We start from the raw sequence: 26,246 nt of genomic DNA on the forward strand, positions 1-26,246 counted from the left end.
TTATAGTTTATAAATTTTATTTCCATGTATCACATTAAGAAAAATAAGATACAGTGTACCAATACTGAAAATAGCAATTGGAACTGTTTTTGTGATATCTCAATTAAATTCTCAGGGAACTTCCCTGGTTTAAAAACACAAGAACAACAAACATGAAGAACTTGAAACCAAAGCTACTTTTATGTTATGTGACCAAAATCTCAATTCACAATTACTGTCTCCCATGTCAGAGAGGTGCGAAGTGTATATTTTACTTTCCTCAGAGTCTTCCATCTACAGCCTTTCCCCTTTTCCTTAAAAATTATCCAGAATAAAATCTGACAAATCTGGGGAAAATCTAGTAGTTTATTATTCACGTGTATTTACTGGCTGCTGACATGACAACTCAACTCATTTCTATCAACATGTACGTTAAATATTTATCTGAGTTTAAAACTTTTTTCAATTTGTGGGTTTTCTACTTTTAGTTCTAGTTGCCTGTGAGCAGTGAAAAGATTCTAAAGGGGAAGGTGGGCACAGTCAACCCTAGAATTATAGTAAGCAGACGCAAAGAAAGCCTGAGAGGGGTCAGATTTTAAGAGTCATTTGGAAATGAGACCCTCGAGGGACTTCCTCTCCTGCCCACAGTGGTGTTCTTTTCAGGCGACTGCTCAGGCCACAGCCCCTCCCTGCATCTGGATCAACAGTGCCTCCAAGAATGCTGGCACCTGTGTCTCTTCCAACTAGTCCGCTCACTATCCGAGACCAGATTCCTGAGGATTTAATTAAGTCCTTCCCTCCACACTGCTTTCTCTTTTCTAATCATGGCAGGACCTCTTCTTTGGTCTCCTTAAATTTAGCTCAATCTCTGCAGCCTTACTTCCTCTTTTCAATCCCCATTGGTATTTTTTCTGGTATATTTAACTTTTGATCAGTTCATGAGATGTGTTGGTCAGCTTACTATGTGCAAATAATTATGACAGATGTTAAGGTATTAGTTGGTATTAAAACTTTCTGGTATCTGGTAATATATTTAAGGATTATTTTTACTTCTGGTCTTCTGGTTTCCGATAAAAGTTATTATAGCATAATGACACTTACTATATATTCATTTGGCACTTGCCACACTGCTTTGTATTATAGTTTTAATTAAGTATCCATCATGGCAGTTAGAATCAAATCCTTACATTTAGTAGGTGCTTGAATAACTTGGTTAATAAATGAATGTATAAGCAGCTAATAGAAGTCAGAAGTTATTTCCACTCACTGCATGAAAACAGTATGAAGAAAGGATCAGAGATGAAATAAACATTCTGAGTTTATTCCCTTAGTGGCAGTGATAGTGAAGTCGCTCAGTCGTGTCCGTCTCTTTGCGACCCCGTGAACTGTAGCCTACAAAAAAACCTAAAGCCACTATCCCTGTCTATTGCGAAGTAGGAAAGGGACAGATAACAAAGAGAGATAATTTCCATTTTCAAAGTATGGTGGTACTTTGTTGAGTACAGATGGAAGACATCAGTCAGGAGCATTAATTTTAATGTGTTGGTACAAGGTTGTTACTTTTGGCATGTGTTGTGCTTGGGTATATATAAAGGGCCTGTAATGAACTTCAGCTATCCCATCTTCCTTTTTATTGCAATATATCCATACTGACAAAATGATGAAGTCACTGGAGGGGGTTTTTGTCAGAGATATGCCCCAAAGCACTTAGGTGGCAACAAAAAAATAATTTCTCCTTCCGGCCTCAGATTCCTCATCTACAAACTTTGTAGAGTGATTGAGATGACCTCTAAGTTTCTATGATTCATGTATACACACCAATTTACGCATCATAATGGAGTCAGATACTAAGGCTATACTTCCCCGCCCCACGAGGCTAGGCTTGGTCATGTGTCTTGCTTAAAGCACAAGGTCATGCATCTTATCTTCTAAGAGCCATTTCTTTCTTCTACCATAAGAATGACAATGTCCCCCAAATGGGTCATTTCTTCATCTTAGATTCTGGAGTAAAGATAACGTAGAGCAGAGTCATGGCCCATTTCAAAGCTGACATTAACCACATGAGAAACACACCTTTGTTGTTGCAATTACAGCATAAACTAATAAAAGTTAATTAGATATAAGCATTTGTTTAACTGGATGTTAGTTCATTGTTATACTTGAAAACATAAAAATTCAAATTCAATTTAAGAGAAGACTAATAATGTAAATTATGACATAATGGCATTCAAAAGCAACTCAAAAAAATATATATATATACACATATACTATTTCTAGTAAAAGAAGTTGACTAACACTGAATTTTCCTCATGATTTCTGGCTTGAGTCCCTGCATGGCTATTCCAAGTAAGAATCAACATTTTTTAAAAATTGTTCTTCATCACTCAGATATTCCAAGATAATATTTCCACCATTGTACAAAGGACAATCCTCCTTAGCAATCCAGGTTTCCAAAATATGATCCAAGGGTAAGGCCTCTCCTGAGACACTGTGACATAACCTCAATTTCTGTTAAGACAGAAATATGTCATAATGCATTAAATAAACATGTTTTATAGAGTATTCTCAAGCTCTCAGGGAAAGTTATACCCCGTTGCTACCTTAGCTGTCAGTCTGTTGTTATCATTTTTAAGGCTGGCTAAAGCAGCTGCGAAGTCTGTGGCCTTTCCAACGCTCCACCCTCGGCAGAAGAACATGGCTCTCCTCTTCTCTTTGCTCCCCTTAGGTAAGAAAACCTCAAAGTAAATCCTTTCCGTCTGTAAAGATAAAAAGTTAAAATACAGGTTACAGACAGGAGGCCGACATCTGCTTTTGTCTGGTGCCATCTCTTCCTTGCTTCTCCTGGCCAGAGAAGGGTTATCCTCTAATGACACACCTTTGAGGGGGAAGACAATCATAGAGCCCCAGCATCCATCTAAATGCGTGGGCAGAGGACCGAAGTCCCTAGTCTGGATGATCTGTGCAAAAATACGCATGTGACCTAAATTAGGCTAGTCATTTCCTGGGATTTTGCATTCAAAACCTGGGGTAGGGAGGAGCAACATTTTTTTCAGAGGTGTTATTTTTTAAGCCTTGCTACATTAAATCCAAAGGCTTCTAGTTACCCTCCATGCCACTCAGCCACTCTGGAACCAAAGTGGAAAAGTCCCTTCAAAGGAAGCACAGCAAGTCTAACACACAGAGAGAGAAGTCAGGGAACAATGGTGTCTCCACAGCGTCTGCGTCCTTCCTGGGAGACCAGACCAACATGCTACTGCCCCTCAGATGAGAGAAGACGTGGCCAGTGAGTTTCAGTCAAGTGTCTGTCTCTTACAACTGAAAAATTCCTGATACACACACATTTCTGTTCACCTGAAAGACCTCACTACATACTTAGAGACAGCAGGGCCTTTGAGAAAAAAAGAAACTTTAAAAATCAGAAAAGTACCACGTCAACAAAAGAGAAAGACTCAGAAATTCAGAGATGGTTCCTCTGGTATTCTATACCCTATATGCTTCCTTTATATTGCATTTTCTTGAAAATTACAAATGTAAGAAACAAGAATAGAAGCAAGGGTATTTAGCTTCTGAGGTACCCTTCTTTCCTAAAATCACTTTAAAAAAGTGCTGGCTTTATAGACCAATTCCTGCTACAATAAATATTTTGGCATAACTGGAAGGCCTCTCAGTTATAGGGAAAGATCACAACTGTTTTAAGAAATACTAGATTCAACACAATTTCCATCTCAGCACTAAGAAATTTAGATTTGTTAAAGACCAGTGGAATGAGTTATTACAGATAACAGGAAAAGAAGAAATTATGGGAAATTCAAGCTTTGAGCCAACTCTGTAACCTCATAGTTCTTGCTCCAGAAACATGGCAATAAAAGCATACATATGAAAAGAGAAACTTTAAAAGATATACCCTCACCTAAAAGTAAAAAAAATAACTATGCCTGAGTATCCAAAATGAAACAGAAATTCAGAGTAACAGCAGGCGGGCTGAGCCACAGGCCCCAGGGCTCAGAAGAGGCAGGTTAACGAGAAAAGGCAGGGCCACAGGGCGAGGGGCTGACTGCCTGGAGGCAGCGGCTTGTGTGAGATGGGGCCTCCAGCAGAGGAGGCTGAGGAAGTCACTGCTGCAGGCCGACTTAGGCTGCTGCTCACAAAGCTGCGATTCAGGGAGGCACAAGAGCGTAGCTAGAACCTCCTGAGAGGGAACAAAGCCAAAGCCTTCCAGCTCAGTAATGGATCTGCAGTAGGCTGAAAATCTGCACAGCAGAAGCAACAACTGTCAGTCTCAGACTTGGGTTTGAAACAGAAGGCGTGGGTAGGTGGGCCTGTGGAAGAAAAGGTGAGACTCGGGGAGAGGTGGGTGAGACAGACAGGAGAGACACAGAAAGAAACTCCTCCTCAACATGCAGAAGCTAGAAGCTGAAACTTTGGAACACATCAGAGCTTAGCTTCTTATGGGCAGGAGAAACTAAACTTGAAACAGACATTTTAAAGAGTTATTTAGGATATCTGTGGGTGCTCAGTCACTCAGTCGTGTTTCTTTGTGACCCCACGGACTGTAGCCCACTGGGCTCCTCTGTCCATGGGATTTTCCAGGCAAGAATACTGGAGTGGCTTGTCATTTCTCCCTCCAGGGAAACTTCCTGACCCAGGGATCGAACTGGCATTTCTTGTGTCCCCTGAATTGGCAAACAGATTCTTTCACCACTGAGCTACCCAGGAAGCCCGTATTTAGGACAAACAATGAGAAAAATTAAAGAATAATATTCATAAAAGCAGAACAAACAGTTATAAAACCAAAACAGGCAGAAATGAAACATAAAAAGCTATGAAGAATCAATTAGAAATAAAAAAAAAACTTATTACAGTTTCTGAAATAAGAAACTCAAACAATAAATTTCTATAATATTCAATAAAAAGGTTTAATTGATTGAAAGATGGATTTGAGGCAGTCTTCTACAAGGCAACACAAACAGACATAAAGATAGAAATTATAAATCCCCAAAACATGTCCAATAAGAATTTCAGAAAACAAGAAAAGGAAGCAATGTTCAGAAAGAAAACAACAATAATTTTCTAAGGGTAAGGGATCAACAGCTAAAATGTACCTCAAGGGTCAAGCTGTGTAATTAAAACAAATCCATACCTAGAAACCTTGCACTGAAACTGCAAAATATCATAGACAAAAATCTTAAGTTACAAAAAAAGGTATAGATTACCCATAAAGCAACAGGAGTAAGATCTACAGCACATACTTCCCAAACAACAAACAAAATAGGCCAATGAACAGTCTATTAGAAGAGTTCAGAGAGGCAAATAGACAATCCAGCTCAAGTGAGGGAAAAGAAGGGCAGTTTCAGACAAAAAAGGTGGAAAGAGTTTAAAGACCCTTGACAAATGGACTACTAAAGAATGTGCTTGAGCCAAAATAAAAGTGAGTCTTAAGAAAAAAAGAAACTCAAAACATATATTGGTAAATTCAAATAGCAACTGACTTAAAAACAATCATGTGTAAACAAAGTCAAAGAGATGGGGGATACTCAACTGCAGAAAACATGTCAAACTCTTTGTCTTATTCCAGAGGATACAATCTCAAGTAACTTTAGATTTTGAGAGAAGAATTAGTATTTAATCATGTATGTTAAAAATTTTAATTATAAGCACATGCCTCTTATCACCATTATCCCAAAACATTATGTTGGAGATTATATATAATATAGTACAAGAAAATGAACTAATTATTGAAAGCTGAAAACTAAAGCTGTTTGTCAATGGGATGTAATTGTATACCTAGGAAATCAAAGGCAAAAACAAAACAACTTCTAAAATAAATAAAAGAATTTGATGCTATGATTAAAAACAATGAATATACAGAAATCAAGACCTTTTTTTCTCCTATGTTAACAGTAAGTTCAGGAAACAGGTACAGAGAAATATTCTGTTCACCAAAGAAAGTCCGTAAGATAATTAGAGATGTTTATATGTGTGTGTGCTCAGTGGCTTCAGTCGTGTCCGACTCTCTGTGACCCTGCGGATGGTAGTCCACCAGGCTCCTCTGCCCATGCGAGTCTCTAGGGACGAATACTGGAGAGGGTTGCCCCTCCTCCAGGGGATCTTCCAAACTCACATTTCCTGCATTGCAGGCAGATTCAACAAGGAATAAGACTTAGATGAAGAAAAATATATAAAATGTTACAGAAGGCAATAAAATATCTAAATAAAAGAGAAGACATAAAGTTCGTAGACAGGAAAATAATGTTATACAAATGGGCATTTCTCTCAAAATTAATATATATCATGTAAAGCAAAACCAGAGAAACCCTCAGAAATGATCCTCAGTCAGGACTTGTTAATAGACGCTGCTGGGAAATTGAGTTTACTTTACCTAACGTTGCAGAAATCATTTGATAATATGAAGGAGGTCTTTTACTTACACCTGGTGGGTAGGAAGGGAGCCAGAATCCCCAGCACAAAGAGGACGAAGCCAACAGGGTAAGAAATCCTCCTGAAAATGCAATCAGGCTTCTGTAGGTATTGCTATTCACAGCCTACATCCCTGTGGGAAACAGTGACAGATACAAGAAACTACCTTCTAAGATCAAGTTGTGTTCTGTTTTGCTTTTCATAATGATTTCTCTCCGTTCCTCCATTTTGGCTTTTAAAGAGCCTACATGCTTCAACAGTATCTGCGGGAGCCTGTCACTGACAACCTTGTCCCATTATGACAACCATAGAGATGCCAAGATGGATTAAAAAAAAAAGTGTATATAATAATCATAAGGTTCATATAGATGAATAAACCAAAAGAAAAAAAAGAACTGCTAAGACAAAATATGGAAAATATGGATGGGACTTACATGGTCATATGTTAGAACATTCTATAGTTATTACATGAAGTCAACTTGGTAGTAACATACAAGTAAAAAACAGATAAGGGATTAGAATAGGAAATCCAAAAACAAACCTAGTAAAAAATAACTCTTGAATTTAACATGAAGGTGATATTTGGAATTTCAATGTAATAGGACAAAAATGATTTATTTAATAATTAGTGGGCAAAACTAGCTAAACAACTGGAAGAAAATATCCTGGGCTCATATAATATGTTGAAATCAAATTCCAGACCAATAAAAGCCAGGTGGAAAAAAAAATTAAAACCCTAAGAAAACCAAACCAGAAATGAAAGAAAAGACAGACCCTAGAAAAATTTAGAACACTGCTATGTCAATAAGGTACATAAGTAAAAATCAAGATTATTTAATAGATTTTCAAAAAAGTTTCCAAAGCAGACTGACTACAGGTAAAGGATCAATATCTATTCTATTCCAAGAATTTCCACAGATGACCAAGCAAAATAAAAATAACAATCTAAAAGAAAAATGATCATAGCATATGCATAGGCAATTCAGAGAAGAGCATTCATACATGGCCAATGAACATAATAAAAAGATACTTAAACTGAACAACACTTTGGCTACTGAACCCAAGGACCCAAAGAGCAAAATTATTGGAAAAGACCTTGATGCTGGGAAAAATAGAGGGCAGGAGGAGAAGGGGGTGACAGACGATGAGATGGTTGGATGGCATCACCGACTCAATGGACTTGAGTTTGAGCAAGCTCCGGGAGACAGTGAAGGACAGGGAAGCCTGGTGTGTGGCAGTCCATGTGGTCACAAAGAGTCAGACCCGATTGAGTTTGTCAGACAACAACAAACTCAACAATGGTCAAGGAAACCCAAAATAAAAGAATCAGAAGATATCTTTTCACAGCCATTAGACTGGAATACATTTAAAAAGATTATCTTTTTACTGGACACCACGGGAGGGGAGAGGTATGCTCATGTATGACCACAACAGGCAGTATACTAAACAGGGCAGATAGCAGGTTCTGACCAGGCGAGTGATCTTTAACAACACTTCAGATTACTCATCTGTGAAATGAGGATAATAATATATCACGGGATAGTTGTGAGTATAAAGGGAGGTAAAAAACCCAGAGCCACAAGACAATGCTTGGCATGATACAATCAGTCAATAAAATTTCACTATCATAGTTACTGATGGTAGAAATGTAAATTGTTGCAACTTCTTTGTAAAGCAGCTTGACAATATCTATAAGGATTTAAAATAGACATACCCTTGGACTCGGCAAACATACTCCAGGGAATCTATCTCACAGACATAGGAAATCAGAAATAGGAAACTAGTCACCAAAACGGGAAAGGAAGTAAATGTTCATTAACAGGAAAAAGGCAACAAAACTCAGGATACCTTGGATTATCCATCTTTCAAAGGAAATGATTTAGAACCATACTGGTTCCCTAGGAGGAACTGCTGCTAGAAACTTATACAGAGCTGAAAGAATATATTATCTATCTGAAACCTGCTTTATTTTTATTTATAGGCTTTATCACTATCCGAAAATTGTTCAGTTCAGTTCAGTTCAGTCGCTCAGTCATGTCCGACTCTCCGCGACCCCATGAATCACAGCACGCCAGGCCTCCCTGTCCATCACCAACTCCCGGAGTTCACTCAAACTCATGTCCACAGAGTCGGTGATGCCATCCAGCCATCTCATTCTCTGTCGTCCCCTTCTCCTCCGGCCCCCAATCCCTCCCAGCATCAGAGTCTTTTCCAGTGAGTCAACTCGTCACATGAGGTGGCCAAAGTATTGGAGTTTCAGCTTTAGCATCAGTCCTTCCAATGAACACCCAGGACTGATCTCCTTTAGAATGGACTGGTTGGATCTCCTTGCAGTCCATGGGACTCTCAAGAGTCTTCTCCAGCACCACAGTTCAAAAGCATCAATTCTTCAGCGATCAGCCTTCTTCACAGTCCAACTCTCACATCCATACATGACCACTGGAAAAACCATAGCCTTAACTAGACGGACCTTTGTTGGCAAAGTAATGTCTCTGCTTTTTAATATACTCTATAGGTTGGTCATAACTTTCCTTCCAAGGAGTAAGCGTCTTTTAATTTCATGGCTGCAATCAGCATCTGCAGTGATTTTGGAGCCCAAAAAAATAAATCTGACACGGTTTCCACTGTTTCCCATCTATTTCCCATGAAGTGATGGGACCAGATGCCATGATCTTTGTTTTCTGAATGTTGAGCTTCAAGCCAACCTTTTCACTCTCCTCTTTCACTTTCATCAAGAGGCTTTTGAGTTCCTCTTCACTTTCTGCCATAAGGGTGGTGTCATCTGCATATCTGAGGTTATTGATATTTCTCCCAGCAATCTTGATTCCAGCTTGTGCTTCTTCCAGCCCAGCGTTCCTCATGATATACTCTGCATATAAGTTAAATAAGCAAGGTGACAATATACAGCCTTGACGTACTCCTTTTCCTATTTGGAACCAGTCTGTTTTTCCATGTACAGTTCTGACTGTTGCTTATTGACCTGCATACAGGTTTCTCAAGAGGCAGGTCAGGTGGTCTGGTATTCCCATCTCTTTCAGAATTTTCCACAGTTTATTGTGATCCACACAGTCAAAGGCTTTGGCGTAGTCACTGAAGCAGAAATAGATGTTTTTCTGGAACTCTCCTGTTTTCTCCATGATCCAGTATATATTAAATAACCATCTCATCCTACTGGAATATAAACTCTATATGGGCAGGGACTTTAACAATTTACTGTCATATCCCCAGGGCCTGATTTATAGCAGGTATTCAAAAAAAACTGTTGACTAAATGAATATGACACCCTTTTTATGAAATAATATCCTAAAGAACTCTTCATATCTTTGCATAGATATACCAGTGGACACTTTCCTTTATGTAAAATATGTATGCATATATTAATATATACATGGGTGTGGATATATATAAATAACTATGTCAGTACATACATACATGTATAAACACACACAAATATTAATGATGCAGGGAAAAGTTCTATCTACAGACCTGCGTGCTCTGTGGTAAAGTGTTAAGTGTGCTGACAGCGTGGTTTCTGAGCCAGTCTGCCTGATTTCAGTTCGCAGTTCTCCACTTACTAGCTGTGTTACTACCAAGTTACTTAACATTTTTGTGCCTCAATTATCTCACTATTAGGCAGAAATAATAGTATATATTTCAAAGCTGCTGCGAGGATTAAATGTGTTAGAAGAGGGCCTGGAACAAAGTAAGTGCTACAGAAATTTCTGCTACTGTGTTTTAAGTCTTAGGAGAATTGCACAGTAATGGGAATAACAGTACTGGACACTTGAAAGCAGGCCCTCTCAGCTATGTCACTGCTGACACCTCGCACTAGACAGTGCTTTCCTGCGTGTGCTGTCCTGTGCCCTGCAGGACACGGAGCAGCACTAGGGCACCCCTGGCCTTTGCCTACTGTGCCAGTAGCATCCTGTGCCTAGGGGTGACAATCAAAACGTCTGCAGACACTGTCAGGTCTCCCCGAGGGGCACAACCAGCCTCGCTTGACAATCACCGCTTTAGTGGGATGAATTTGGACACAGGAAGGTGTGTTTGGCTTTTTCCCTTACATAGCTTTTTAAGTTACCCTTGTTAAAAGTATGTAGTATTTCTACAACTTAAAAATAAGGAAGGCTTCAAAAAAGAAACATTAAAAAAATTATTAAAAGAAGTTTATAATCAATGGTTTCTAAACCAGCAGAATAAAAGAGAATATAGAAAATTCAATCAATACAAAAGATGACTGGAAAGAAATAACAACAGCAAAAGGGCGATCAGCAAAAAATGTAAAATAGAAGAAATATATTTAAATGCTTGTGATCATAATAAATATAAATGGGTTCAACTCACCTATAAAAGAGAGATATTATCAGATTGGATTAAAAAAACAAAGTCCAGCTACATGCAGCTTACAAGAAACACCCTAAAAATACAACAACACAGAAAAGCTGAATACACAGGAAGACACACGTAGTAGCAACTATTCTGGAGACAGCGATGGCCCCCACCCCAGTGCTCCCGCCTGGAGAATCCCACGGACGGAGGAGCCTAGTGGGCTGCAGTCCATGGGGTCTCTAAGAGTCGGACACGACTGAGCGACTTCACTTTCACTTTTCACTTTCACGCACTGCAGAAAGCAATAGCACCCCACTCCAGTGTTCTTGCCTGGAGAATCCCAGGGACGGGGGAGCCTGGTGGGCTGCCGTCTATGGGGTCGCAAACAGTCGGAGATGACTGAAGCGACTTAGCAGCAGCAGCAGTAACTATTCACCAAAAGAAAGGTAGTGAAACATTATCATGATTCAAAATAGATTTAAGGCAAAAAATTCATGATCGCCAAAGAATTGATGCTTTTGAACTGGAGAAGACTCTTGAGAGTCCCTTGAACTGCAAGGAGATCCAACCAGTCCATTCTAAAGGAGATCAATCCTGGGTGTTCATTGGAAGGACTGATGCTAAAGCTGAAACTCCAATACTCTGGCCACCTCATGCGACGAGTTGACTCACTGGAAAAGACTCTGATGCTGGGAAGGACTGGGGGCGGGAGGAGACGGGGACGACAGAGAATGAGATGGCTGGATGGCATCACCGACTCTGTGGACATGAGTTTGAGTGAACTCCGGAAGTTGGTGATGGACAGGGAGGCCTGGCGTGCTGTGATTCATGGGGTCACAAAGAGTCAGACACGACTGAGCGACTGAACTGAACTGAACTGAAGACATAATGATGAAAAAACTAAATGTATCTGATAATATAGAACTCAGCAAAACTATAAAAATTATAGGAAAACAAATTGACAAAACCACAGCTACAGTAAGAGATTTTATTTAATACCATCTGTTTCAGAACCTGATAGATCAAGCAGACCAAGTCAGTAAGCACACACACACATACATGTGGACAAACAGAATGATTGCACATTAAATAACAAAATGTACAAAATGTACAATTACTTAATTGGAACATCTGGGTAACCAGGATGAAAACATTCTTTGTACTATTCTAGAACTTTTCTGCGTTTGAAATTGTATTAAAATAAAGTTGCATGCATGTGTGCTAAGTCACTTCAGTCATGTCCAACTCTGTGACCCCATAGACTGTAGTCCACCAGGCTCCTCTGTCCATGGAATTTCCCAGGCAAGAATACTGGAGTGGGTTGCCATGCCCTCCTTCAGGGGATCTTCCCGACCCAGAGATCGAACCCACATCTCTTATGTCTCCTACAGTGGCAGGCGGAGTCTTTACCACTAGTGCCACATGAGAAACCCAAAATAAAGTTACCTCCCCTAGAAAAATAACGCCTAAATAAGTAGGTTGAAAAAGTAAGCTCAGCATTCAATGTGAGAAGTTAGAAAAACAACATCAGAGACAATCTAAACAAAGCAGAAGAAAGAAATACTAATATAAAATCAAAATCAGCAAAGAAACAATAGAGAAATCAATAAAACCAAAACATGTTTCTTTGAAAAAAATAAAATGCAAATTAAAAAAGTAAACACAAACCTCAAGCAAGACCATTCAAGGGGAAATCAAAGTACAATTGAAAAATATTAAGAATGACTAATGAAAGACACAACAGAGATTTGGGAATGTAACAATAAGCTGAAAAATCTGTATTAAACAGAAATTTTTAAGAAAAATGTTATTTACCAACATATATTTCAGAAGACATAGATTATCCAAATAAACCAAGGAACTATTTAACACATTAATTAGTATTCAAAATTCTCCCCCTACAAAAGGCAACAAATCTGAAGGTTATAACAACCTTACCAAATCTTCAAGAACAATATGTCTCTATTTCAAAGAACAGAAGAGGAAAGCTACTCAACTAGTTTTTTTTGTTACTAATGTCAGGACTAAACAGTAAATAATATATTAGTGAATCAGTTTAGCAGTACATTTTAGAAGAATTATATACCAGAGTCAAGCGGTTTATCTCAGAATATGTGGGTGATTCACAAAAGAAGATGATCAATGTAATTCATTATATTAATAAGGAAAAAAAACTATATAATCGTCTTACTAGATGGAGGAAAAAAATTATAGCAATATTTAATACCCATTCGTGATATAAATTCCTAGAAAACTAGGAATAGAAAAATACTGTTAACCCAAGGAAGGCTACTATCAAAAATTTACAGCAAATATAATATTTAGTGATGAAAGTTTAATTTGCACTGAAGTTAGACACAAGATGAAGACCCCTGCTGTCACGTTGTCTAACACTGTTGCGGAGATTCCAGACAATACAGTAACACAAAGAATAATGAGGAGAAGAGTAAGAGAAAAGAAAACTTGAAAACAAAAACAAAACCACACAAAATGATCATCTGCAGAAGATATGACTGAACAGAAAGCTAGACAGGAAATCTACAAAATATGGGAACCATCAGAGTTTATTTGCCAGACAGGAAGACATTATACAACAACCACCAATAATCAAATTAGGAAAATGTTAATTAAAAAAATTACCATTTATAATGGCAACAAAAATTATGAAGAGCCAAAGAATAAACTTAAGAAAAGACATCTAAATGTGTATGGTAGGCATTACAGAATGTTATTTAAAGACATAAAGATCTAAATAGAGTTGGGGCAGACTATGGAGATGAATAGGAGGAATGAAATTTTAAAGATGTCCACTGTCTCTTACTTAAAATTTAGCACAATTTCTATCAAAATCGCCATTTCAGAGAACAGGACGAAGTGATCCTAAAATTTTTACAAAAGAATAAATGGCCAAGAATAGACACAGTTGGAAGCCAAAAATGAGGGGGACAGCCTTCTCCCACTTACTACTGTTAAAGCTACTACGATTAACAGTACGATACTGATGCAGAGCCAGACCAGAGGAACAGAACTGAGCTCCCAGACGAGCCCCACAGTTACAGAACAATCTGGGGTGAAACAGAAGAGACACCACCAGGATGGACTCTTCACTTTCTTATGTTATGGCAAGTAACCCATTGGGTGAGAGGGGGACGAATAAATCTCTACCTCTACTTAAAATTAAGCTCCAGATGGAATAAAAAGCTAAACAAAAAAATGTAGTAAAACTTTCAAAGGAAAATGTAAGCAAAAAACTCATTTTAAGAATTACAATCCTAAAGAAATAATTAATAGATTTGGGTGTATTAAAATTTAAAAAGTCTGGATCACTAAAGACACAAAAAACAAAGTAGACACAAGCTACAGACTGAGAGCAGATGCGTGCAACACATTTAACCAAGAGAGATCAGACTCTGACAAACCTTTTTAAAGCTCCAAACAACCCAGCAGAAGATACGCAATTCACAAGAGAAAGTCAAATAGCCAATAAACACGTGCAAAGTAGCTGAACCTCACTCATCACAGGGAAATTCAACTTTAAACCTCAGTGATGTGTCATTTCAATCTGTCAGACTGGTAATAATGAATAATACCCAACACTGGCAGGAAATGATGAAACACTCAGACACTGCAAGAAGGAGATAAATCAGTACAATAAAAAACTGACAGTATCTAATAAAGCCAAAGATGAGCAAACTCCATTCTCCAATTTTCTATTTCTAGGTATGTTCCCTGGAATAGCATTTTTCAATTTGATGGTCTCAATCCTTCAGGGGCTAGAAAATCAACAGTCTTTAAATAGAACAAAAAATATCAGAGTAGATACACATCCTCATAAGGCTAGATCTTCCTCACTGAAACTGTGTTAAGGTATGTATGTAGGTACATATGTACTGGGTGGTTACAGAAAATGCAGTTGATACTATGGAGCCTGAAAGAAACTGCCCTAGAGAAATGTTCCCATGTGGACACAGGGTGTTCACTGTTGAACAGTTTATAACAGCAAACAACTTGGAAAAGAACTCTGAATTGTGTTCACTAAGAGAACAGGTAAACTGGTACATGCACACTACAGAAAAGAACTCTGAACTGTGTTCACTAAGAGAACAGGTAAACTGGTACATGCACACTACAGAAAAGAACTCTGAACTGTGTTCACTAAGAGAACAGGTAAGCTGGTGCATGCACACTACAGAAAAGAACTCTGAACTGTGTTCACTAAGAGAACAGGTAAGCTGGTACCTGCACACTACAGAAAAATGGGAGCTACCACAATGAATGAAAGAGCCTGAACACGTTGGCATGGACATCTGTGTAAGAAACATGACACCAAGGGTAAAAGAAAAAGGTTGAAGGATACATATGGCTTACTGCCATTTCCATAACGCAAAAACAACTCCTAAGACTATTATTTATGCATGATTATACCTTGCAATACTCGAAATGATACACATCGAGTTCAGGTTTAGTTGTTACTAACGAAAGGGAAGAGTACATTTGTTTCCTAAATATCTAAAACCAACCTGTGGCAATGATTTATCTCCAGCAGCATGCGCCTTTAATTTCATCAGCGCTACCTTTGCAGCCATTTCACTATTTTTTGCACCTTTCCGTCGTTTACTTGCTGTCTCTCCTGTCTTGGAATCTAAGAAGCAAGCATAAGGATATAAGCAGATAGGAACGTGCACATTTTCCAAAGTTTTATTAACTGTGGCCTTGAAACATACATGAATTACACATACGAGATATATGGAGACCACATTCATTTTGTAGATATTTACAAGAACAATGGAAAAATACCACTGAGTGGACGTAAGTGAGCTGTACATTAAAAAACTTAAGTTATATGTGCTTCTTTCCAACTTAAATCTATTTAATCCAAAGCAATCACTAACACTTCTACAAAGAAGCGTTACAGAAGATCTTTTACGTAATAGAATTTAAATTACTATCCTTAATATAAAATTAAAATCCAGTTGAGGATGTTGGCAGTGAGACTGGTCAACATCACAGATACATTCTTTCCTCAAATGTCAGATTATCAGCAGCATTCAGAGGACAGCTGACTCAGCTTAAACTTTAGTCTTTGTTTTAAAAGGAATCTTTTTCTCTCATTTTCTTAAAAGTTTTTTATAGTTTTACATTTTATTTTTTCATTTAATTTTTCTTATTTGTTTTAGGCTGTGCCGGGTTTTCGCTGCAGCACACGGGCTTTCTCTAGTTGTGGTGTTCAGGCTGCTCTTGAGGAGCACAGACTCCAGGGCACACGGGCTTGGCTGCCCCACAGCATGTGGGGTCTTCTCGCGTCAGGGATTAAACCCGTGTCCCCTGCATTGGCAGGTGGATTCTTAACCACTGGACCACCAGGGAGTCCTAACTTTAGTCTTTGAAGAAGGCAAACCACTACTTTAGCCTCATCAATGTCATTTCTGGCCAAGACGGTTAACCAGCTGATACAAGTGGTCCAGCAAAAGAGAACACCTGCCGGATATTTCCATGGAATTTCCACTGGCTAGGTAAGACTTGTGAAAAATACCGTCACAAGACTGTCCTCAAAATCTATAGCAAGTTATAACCATCAGGAATGCTAACACCTTCCATAACCAGCAAGCTGACAGAAGCAGGGCTCTGGACTCATGAGCATATGGCAGTAAGTAAACAACAAACACGCTTTCCAGATACTTGCCAATAATGTCTTGAACGAGTTTCTGAGTGGCAGCCATACGAGGCTTAGGGATTTCCAGTTGTTCACATCTGTGATCCGACTGGTGACGGTGTCTGCAAGCAACAGAAGAGGGACACTGGTTCATGTGCTTGCCTGTGACTTACACAGATACAGTCTGAATGGTCGTAGGGGTCACCTCAGGCAGAAGTTCTTCTCACAGTAAGGACATATAATGGGCACAAGCTCTCTCTCAGCACAGTCCCTGAAAGAGCACAGGTGAGATGGACAGGTCTCTGACTTCGGTCTCTCGCTGAGTACAGTCACCTGAAAAGGTAAAAGGAGAGCATGGCATCATATTTCACATTAAAAGCAAATCAACAAATCTATTCTACACATCCAGAGCATTTTTGCTTCAACTTATAAAAGCAACCCACACAATCTTGCACAGATTATAATAATTGTGTACAGAATGATTACCTTGCTGACTGCCCTACATTTTCAGAATTTCCCTACTGTTGTGTGTTTATCTTCTAAGTCAGGTTAAAATGACTACTCTGTTATTCTCCATGATTTTAGTCTTCTACTTTGTAACATACTACACAGCAATGTCCCAATAATAGCTCAGTTGGTGAAGAGTCCTCCTGCAATGCAGGAGACCCCAGTTTGATTCCTGGGAAGGGAAGATCTGCTGGAGAAGGGACAGGCTACTCACTCCTGCATTCCTGGGCTTCCTTGGTGGCTCAGCTGGTAAAGAATCTGCCTGCAGTGTGGGAGACCTGGGTTTGATCCCTGGGTTGGGAAGATGCCCTGGAGAAGGGAAAGGCTACCCACTCCAGTATTCTGGCCTGGAGAATTCCATGGACTGTAACTAGTCCATGGGGTCGCAAACAGTCGGACATGACTGAGTGACTTTCACAGACTAGGAAATCGGCCCATCACTCCTCAAATGACAAGTCATATCCACTTTCCACACTGATTTTAGAGGCTTAAATATATGTAAAAGAACATTTAAAATTATATTTTTCCATGATACAGAGATTTAAAAACAGTTTTCACAACGATATAATATTCTTTGTGTGTATGCTCAGTTGGTTCTGATCTTTGCAACCTCATGGATTGTGGATTGCCAGGCTCCTGTCCACTGGATTTCCCAGGCAAGATTACTGAAGTAAGCTGCCATTTCCTTTTCCAGAGAATCTTCCTAACCCAGGGATAGAGCCCACGCCTCTTAAATCTTCTGCACTGTCAGGCAGATTCTTTACCACTAGTGCCACCTACTGTATTACTAGCAAATATTACATAAGAGGAAAAAGATTTTATGAAATTTAAAAAGAAAAAAATCCAGATCACTTAGGCTATTTTGAGTACTAAGTAACCAGGTTTCTAGAGTTAAATGAACTCAGTTGACTCTTGAACAACTCAGGAGTTAGGGTACAAACTCCCCACACTGTTAAAAATCCAAGTATGTCTTCACAGTTAGCGTTCCGTATCTGCAGTTCTGCATCTCCAGGTTCATCGCTTTGTGCAGCACATATTTAGTGGAAAAAAAGATCCCCGTGTAAAGGGACACACACAGTTCAAACCTGTGTCATTCAAGGGTCAATGGTAATTGCTTGAAATCCTTGACCAAAGGGTAGCCTCTATAAAAATATAGTTACATCTCATTGGAAGTAATTTCTTAACCATTTTTCCAAATTTGTTTCAATGGTCTAAAGGTAGAAGATTTTTTTTTAAATCATTATTAACTTTATTTGTCACTCTTTATAGACGTTGGTCCACTTTCACATAAAAATAGGGAGTATCTACTTCCACTTAACATTCTATATAGAACGATTTTGTACCGTAAACCAGAGAAACTTACACAAGGGGAAAAATGACTGAAATCATGTCCCAAGATGTCCCCCAAATGTTTCTGTGTATATGATTACAAGTGTCTTAACTCCACAAAGCTAGTTTCTTCTTAGATTGATGTAGTATGTTTAATATCCACACGTGACCATTCAGATCACCAAAGTTTCAGAAGAGATTTAAAAAAACAGCCATCATCTGTCAATCAGATGCAAGTGAGAATGTGAGTGGCTGTGTAAGCACATTCAGTTAATAGCTGCTTGAAGTTAAAAACCTTTTCTTGTTTCAGAGATATTTACATCAAGACATTTACAAATGGTTCATAGTATAGTATATAACAGCCCAAATGTCACTTTTAACCTGTCCTGTGTAAGGAAGTTAAATATTTCAAATTCAGTGCATTTTCCCAACATAAATAACACAAACTATTCTAAATGTTTTACATTACAGTGCATGTTTCCAAATAGTAAATGGAATGAAATTATATTAAATGGTTATAGCATCATATTTAAGTATATTATGGAATCTATATCACACAAATCAACTCACATCAGTACTATATAATTCACTCTAAAAGAACATCACAGGCACACACAAGAGAACAAAATTTGATTTTTTATACATTTAACGTGTACTATCTAGTTTAAACTACACTAAAAGATTTAGTTTAATGAAATAGCCAATTTTCAAACCCTCTTTCTTTCCAAGTTTGGCATAAGGAAAGTTCAATCCATTCAAATCTTCTGGTTTGTCATCCTATAAATGATGCTATCATATCCAGGATCCACGTTCCAAATACTGTAACAGCTGACAATCAGAGTCAGGGCCAAGCCGATCATTATCCAAAGTAACAGGCTGAAAACCACTGAATATTCAAAATTATATTTATATGCAAGGTTATAGGGAGTTTAGGGGCCTTCACTTGTTCTGTCTCAAGGATACTCCTCGTCTTCCTCACAAGGGATGTGTCGAATGATCTGATAGTCACTAACTCTACCACTGCATTCCCACCATAGAGACTGTACATGTCATCTGCAAACTTTTGCAGAGCATCAGTAAGGATCTTAGTGGCATCTCTAAATTGTTCAGTCTTCCCCATAATGTTTCCCAATTTCATCCAGGCCTGCTAGCTCCAGTGAGTATAAATCAGGAGAATGATCCTTGGCTAGATGCTTATGTCGAGACAACAAACTTGAAATATCACGTAGCACTTGCAGTTCAGAAAGAAAAAGGAGATCAACTTCATTGTTCCTACTCAGAGAATTGAGGGGAAGTGAAGTGAGAACCGAGTTTTCTTGAAACAGTCGATTGCAGAGCTGTCTAAGCGTTACCGAAAGATCTTCAAAAACTCTTCCCCACCATGTACACTCTTTCCTCACTGGGAGCCAACTGCAAAACCACAGGAGTTTCTTCAGAAAATAAGGAGTGAATGGAATTTGCCACGCTGTTAAGACTAAAAGGAACTGCATTCTCCAAAGGGTACGAAATGACACTGCCTGGGGGTAGAGCAAGCTTGTCCACTCCTTTCACCATCACCATAACAGTAGCTCGAGGACGGTGGAATAGGTTACCTACTGCAAGGCCCGGCCAAGAAAGGTCCCGTCACCAAGAAGGACAGGAGCACGACGAGCACAGCCATGGTTCCGCGCGGCTGCAGCAGCGCAGGGCAACGCGGAACTGGCCAGCAGGATGCCAGCGACCAGCGCAGCACGAGAGGCAGACGCGCTCAGGCTCGCCCCGGCTCCAAGGTAGAAGATTTTTATTTCACTATTTAATTAATAAGATCCAACTGAGAGACATTCTATGAGACATTCATAGAAAGCAAATCATATCACAAGAAAAAAGAAAGCACAGAGATTTATAAGCTATGTGAGAAATAATGTTTACTATATGACTGAGTATTTCTCTCCAGTTAATCCTGAATAATACCAGTATGTTAATTAATTTTTATTTCCCTCAAATCACCAAAACTTCAGAAGGCCAGATTTTGACTGAAGCTTGTATAATCTTAATTTTTATAATTGAGAGAACAGATGTAAAAATCCTTGGGAAAGTGTCTGGTAAATGGGAAGAATAAATACCAATTGCAAAATGGGAGACAAATGCTTCTTTCCAAATGGAGTGAATTAAGTTTAACTTCCTGCCGACCTCTGACCCAAAGGAGGTGGAGCAACTTCTCTGATTACAAATTCAAGAAAATTAATTAGGCTTAGCTTTCTCTTTATTTCCTAAGAGGCCTAACCTGGTGCAGCACTGCTGTGTCGGGTGGCAAATCCGGAATTCTGGATTTTCTTTGAAGATCTTTTTGGCTCTACATTAAGCTTCATCATTCAACTTATTCTTTACCAGTCCTAAAGATGATATTTTGGCTTTTATCTAACAGCTCTTTTTAATATCTTGATGTGGTCAGAATTAGGGTAGGGATTTTGCTGGACTACAGGTTTGCTCCTGATGATCTAAGGCTGATGGAGTCAGCACAGATTATTACCACAGAATCTTTACCCCGGGCACTGGTGGAAATGAACACAACAGTGAAGCAAACGGGAGGGAGCATATGATGAGGATGTTAATTCTATTACATATTTATAAATATAGAGTCTGAAGTTAAAAATGGGCTACCTACACAGAACGGTAGTATAAAGGAATGAAAATTATAAGAATAAAAATTTATAAATACCAAGTAGACAAGTTTATTTTTAAAACAAATTGGGAAAAAATATAAAGTAACAGCCTCTTATAAATCAGTTTAGTACACCAAATTTTAATCTGCAGAATCAAGACTTCCCTGGCAATACAGCAGACAGGAGTTTGCCTGCCAATGCAGGGGACATGTGTTCGATCCTTGGTCCAGAAAGATCCCACATGCCATGGAGCAACTGAAGCCCATGGGCCACAACTACTGGAGCCTGTGTGTTCCGGGGCCCCGGAGTCACAGTTACTGAAGCCCATGCACCTGTGTCTGAATGCCCCACCCACTGCACCCTGGTGCCTAGAGCCCACACTCTGCAACCAGGGAGGAGTCCCCGCTCTCTGCAACTAGAGAAGGCCCGTGAGCAGCAAGGAAGACACAGCACAACCAAAATAAACAGATAAATAGAACCAAATTCTGAAATACAAACACGTTTCCCTAGGAGATATTAACATACCTCAGGACAGCTATGGGACTCTCTGCTCCTGTGTTCAAGGCTTAAATAACAACAAAGAAAAGTGTTTATTTAAATGTAATCAAACAATGTACTTAAAGATAACTGCAGAAATGTGAGATATTTTAACAGCTAAATCCTTAAGATTAATTACACTCACACGACACTAACAACTTTGCGTACAAGAATAAGCTGAAAAGACAAATAGAAAACAGAGCACCTATGTCTCAAAATTTTTAAAACCCAACCGCTGTTCCACTTCAATGGAGTGCAAATAATTCACCTCTCAGTTACCTTTTTACTTGGAGTGTTTTAAGGTATGTGAAAACACACAGACTCTTTTGATTCCTTTTATTTCTCAAAAATAACCAATAATAGTATGTCAAAGGAGTATTCTAGTTCTGAATGACTTAAAAATACGTACTATTTTTATTTACTTCTAATAAGTCTTTCTGAACTATTGTCTGAAAAGAATTTATTTTCAGTGCTCTATTAAATAAATACTTGAAAGTTTAATTGAAAATACATTTTCCAAAATTCTTGTTTGTTCCCAGGTTTTACATTGCATGTAATGTATATGCAAACGCCATATAATATCCAATTTAAGAAATATATAGGTTGGACTCTTTTCATTGTACTAATAAAAATAAAAACTAATAATCATAATTGGGATTTTAAAAACCATATTTTTATATTCTGGATATATTCTCTCCTTGTGATTAATACACATAACTTTTACATAAAACTCACACACATAACTAGAGAAAGTTTAGAGACGAGCCACATATATACATAAGTGGTCAGAGCCTATGAATCATCTATTTTTTCAAGTGATTATTCTAGTGAATATCAGATATCAATGGCTACAGTACAAACTATTTTAAATCATTCTGGTTTTTAGAAATAAATCTCATACAAACGCTAAAATTATTCCTAAATCCTGCATAAAAACTTAACTTACCAAAATACTCCTGAACATCCATCACATACAAATGGAAGAAAATCTAAAATAAAGGGAAAATGTTATGTGTTCTGGTCAGTAACTGATTTTGATTTAGGTTTCTTAAGTAAAAAGAATCAAGTACTGAACTGTGGGTACAGGAGAACTTTCCTTTTGAACAATATCCTGGTGCAGCAAGTAGTGGTTAAACAAAAGCTATCACAACCTCAAGCACTCTGAGAGCAACCGGATTATCAGGAGAGAAATATCACTAGGAGTAACACACTAAATCAGTAAAAAAGAAGTCCTGTGAGCATTTTTCGCAGATTTACCAGATGTTGCTTCTGAGGACCATATATCACAAAAACCCTGCATTTGAAGTGACAATCGTGGATTTCAATTTCGATTGCATTGACTACTAATCTAGCAATGCTAGGCAAGACTTAACAGTAGAGCTTTAGGTTTTATATATATATATACACTATATATATAGAGAGAGAGATACAGTATATGGTATCGTGTATTTATACAAAATAAAAAATATAGTATTGGGTAATACAGATAAAAATAGGAGATAAGTACATTGCGTCTGGCACATATGTATGTCTATGTGTGTACATACCTGTGTTATATGCCACACTTACTTCATAGGGTAATTGTAAAAACTAAATGAGATATGTAAAAAATAAGAATAGTAAGATAAGAACTGTAATTAACAAGAATAATTACAACAATTCACTTGTTTTGAATAGACTCAAACTCTGAGAAAAACCCTGGGGTGACTAGGTAGAGACATGTTCAAAGAAATTCCAGAAATTAAATAGATGGATTGATAGTGAAAAATTTAGTCCTGAATTGTTTCTTTCCTTGCTGTGAAGGAACAACTAAATTAGGACTAAGCAACAATTAAGTCAGGAAATGAATTTTTGGAAAGCACATGAAAGTATCTGTTTTTAGATCTGGCAAATGACCACAAATCACTGAATATAACCATTCATTCTGTTTTCAGTGTACCTCATAATAAATTACCGTACACAGACAAGCAAGGCTGCTGCTGCTACTGCTGCTAAGTCACTTCAGTCGTGTCCGACTCTGTGCGACCCCATAGACGGTAGCCCACCAGGCTCCGCCGTCTCTGGGATTCTCCAGGCAAGAACACTGGAGTGGGCTGCCATTTCCTTCTCCAATTCATGAAAGTGAAGTCGCTCAGTCGTGTCCGACTCTTCGCGACCCCATGGACTACAGCCTACCAGGCTCCTCCACCCATGGGATTTTCCAGGCAAGAGTACTGGAGTGGGTTTCCATTGCCTTCTCCCAAGCAAGACTGGATATATCTAATCACACTGCCTTTACAAAATGAAAACAGAACGTACTGCACTTACGAGAAAGCCACTATTACTCCAAAAGATCTCATCCTACAGGGTATCTTAACCCAAAAGAAAAAAGAGGTCCTACTGTAACCCAGGGCTTCCCTGTTGGTGCTAGTGGTAAAGAGCCTGCCTGCTAATACACGAGATCTAAGAGATGCAGGTTCAATCCCTGGGTCGGGAAGATCCCCTGGAGGAGGGCATGGCAACCCACTCCAGTATTCTTGCCTGGAGAATCCCATGGACCAAGGAGGCTGGAGGGCTATAGTCCATAGGGTCACAAAGAATCCTACATGAAAGAAGTGATTTAACACACACGCACAGCAACCCAAAGGGACCTTTGGCTACTTGCTGCTTGTGGGACAAGAGGACTCTAATATAGTTCTTCCCTCACCTGAGAACTGAGCTTAATGCATTGTCACTATTGTCCTGCAAGCATGATATTGTAAGCCTCTGTTCCATACCAAGTATGTAGATATACATTAGTCAAAGAGAAGAAAACTGAAATATACATTACTCAGCAAAACTTGTATGTCTTTTTAAAATGGGGAAAATGTACATGATTGCTACTTTCAGAGACTTTGGTGACCAAGTATTAGATGCAAACTAACAGGACCCAGGGTAAGAGTTAAGGTAATTTACTAACACTTGACACCATTCTTCTATTCATCCAGAAGCTAAATAAAATCTAGTACACTCACAATATCCTCTAAATCTTAACTGCTCTCCACTAGGGACTGTGAGAAATCTGAACTCCAAAAGAGCCAGACCCTGGCCTCATTTCAGTGCTCACATTTTAAGAGACACCTGAAGTTGGACGGGAAGATGAACTATGTCACAGATGGTAGATATCATGGCCTTGATAATCAGGTATACCAGAATTACATCACTTACGGTCAAAACCCAATCGGCTAAGCTTCCCTATGAGAGTCTGCAAGGAAACATCGGTCCTTGCCTACTGAATAGCGGAGGATGACAGCCAGTGGTGAAAGCTACAGAGTCCTGTAAGTAACAAGAACCTGGTAGGGACTCAGCCCTTTAGCCCATCGTCCACAACAGGTCATCACTGATCAACTGGAGCACTCCCACTAATTCTGGGCTAACCCCCAGAGCCCTTCTCAACAGTGGCTGGGTCCGTGCTACCAAAGACTGACGCTGCAATGGGAGAGAAAACTTGTCTGGCCCCGAGATGTGTAAGAGCACGAGCCAGATGTGATAGCACCCATTTGGAGTGCAAGCCGAGTACCAGAGGCAGATGGCGTTCTGTGTGGCTCTCGGCTTCAGGACTTGCCTGCTGCGCATTCCTAAGGCCTGTGCTACACGCCCACTGGCCGTGAGCTTGGACTCCGTGTGTCACAATGCTCTCAGTTCAGCAGAGACAGAACATCACCTGACTAAAGCTCTAAAACGCAGCCAACTACCCTGAGAGCTTTTCTGTGGAAATGGCCTTGTCTTAGACCCTCAGACGTGGGCCAGAAGCAAGGCAGGTGCTCAGTAAACGTCTACTGAGTCAGACAGTCAGAGCCGAAGAAGACAGGGCTGAGAGGGCACAGACACGCTCCCAAGGCAAGGCTCGGGGCCTTCTCACAGCAAGTCCGTCCCCTGAGCAGCCAGCAAACACGAGGCTCAAAGCTGACCCAGCCCAGTCCCTCCCTGACAGACAACGGAAGGGCTGCGGACGACGACCCAGGTCGCCGCGGAGGGACGGGGCGCCCTCCCGGTTTCCACCCCGAGCCGCGCTCCCTCCCGGGCTCGTTAGTCAGCGGCGGGCGCGCGCGGCTCCTCGGCGAGGCGGCCTCGGAAGCCGGAGCGGGCGCTGCCGGCTGTGCTTCCGGGAGTCGCGCGGGCCCCTCAGGGGGCCAAGCCGCTCCCAGGCCCCAGGGCCGCCAGCAAGGCTCCAACCCGGCCAACGGCGGGGCCCGCGGGACACGCGCTGCCCCTCCTCAGCCTCCGCCCCGCGCCGCGGCCCTCACGCCCCGCCGCCCCGGAGGCACAGCGCGGCCTGGACCCTCGAGGCCGGGGCTGGGGCGCCGCATCACCTAGCCGCCTGCAGCGCTCCACCTGGCAGTGCCGCCCGACGTCCAGCTCCGCCATCTCCGCGCGCGCGCGCTGCAGGGAGAGGGTGGGGGCGAGGGACCCGGCGAGCGCCAGGGAGAGGGGCGGGGCGATGGGGCGAGGGGCGGGGCGAGCGCCGGGGAGAGGGGCGGGGCGATGGGGCAAGACTGTGCGCGGCGCCCGCTGGGAACGGGCGGGGAGGGGGCGGGGCATGAGGGTGGGGACGGGACGAGGGCGGGGCCGGCGCAGAGGGGCGGGGCCTGAAGGCGGGGCTGGGGCTGGGCGAGGCGGGGCGGCGCGCGGCGTCTGCTGGGAACGGGAGGGGAGCGGACAGGGCCTACAGGTGGGGGGTGTGACCGGTGCCGAGAGGGACGGGACGCTCGGAGCGTCCGGAGCCAGAGGAGGGGTTGTTGATCTGTTCGGCGTTTCTTCGGGTGGAAGTCGTGTCGCCCAGTCCTTAGAAAAAATACCCAGTTTTCTGGGAGATGCGTGCTTGTGTGCCCTCT

At 40.4% G+C, this 26,246-nt stretch overlaps 1 protein-coding gene and 1 pseudogene across 1 annotated transcript; both read right to left on the reverse strand.

Annotated features, from left to right (window-relative positions):
* ZFAND1 (zinc finger AN1-type containing 1) lies at positions 1–25,847 on the reverse strand. The gene is made up of 8 exons (XM_055431952.2): positions 25,725–25,847; positions 22,340–22,382; positions 21,382–21,421; positions 16,584–16,711; positions 16,409–16,500; positions 15,246–15,367; positions 2,580–2,735; positions 1–2,487 (listed from the first exon to the last, which is right to left on the reverse strand). The coding sequence occupies exons 1-8, from the start codon at positions 25,777–25,779 to the stop codon at positions 2,317–2,319; spliced, it is 807 nt and encodes a 268-aa protein (XP_055287927.2). The 5' UTR covers positions 25,780–25,847; the 3' UTR covers positions 1–2,316.
* LOC148775203 (renin receptor pseudogene) lies at positions 18,946–19,837 on the reverse strand (annotated as a pseudogene).
* Positions 25,848–26,246: the final 399 nt, after the last annotated feature.

This window comes from Moschus berezovskii, chromosome 16 (assembly GCF_049115385.1).
Source record: "Moschus berezovskii isolate FMDL1 chromosome 16, NW_MosBer_1.0, whole genome shotgun sequence".
NCBI lineage: Eukaryota > Metazoa > Chordata > Mammalia > Artiodactyla > Moschidae > Moschus > Moschus berezovskii.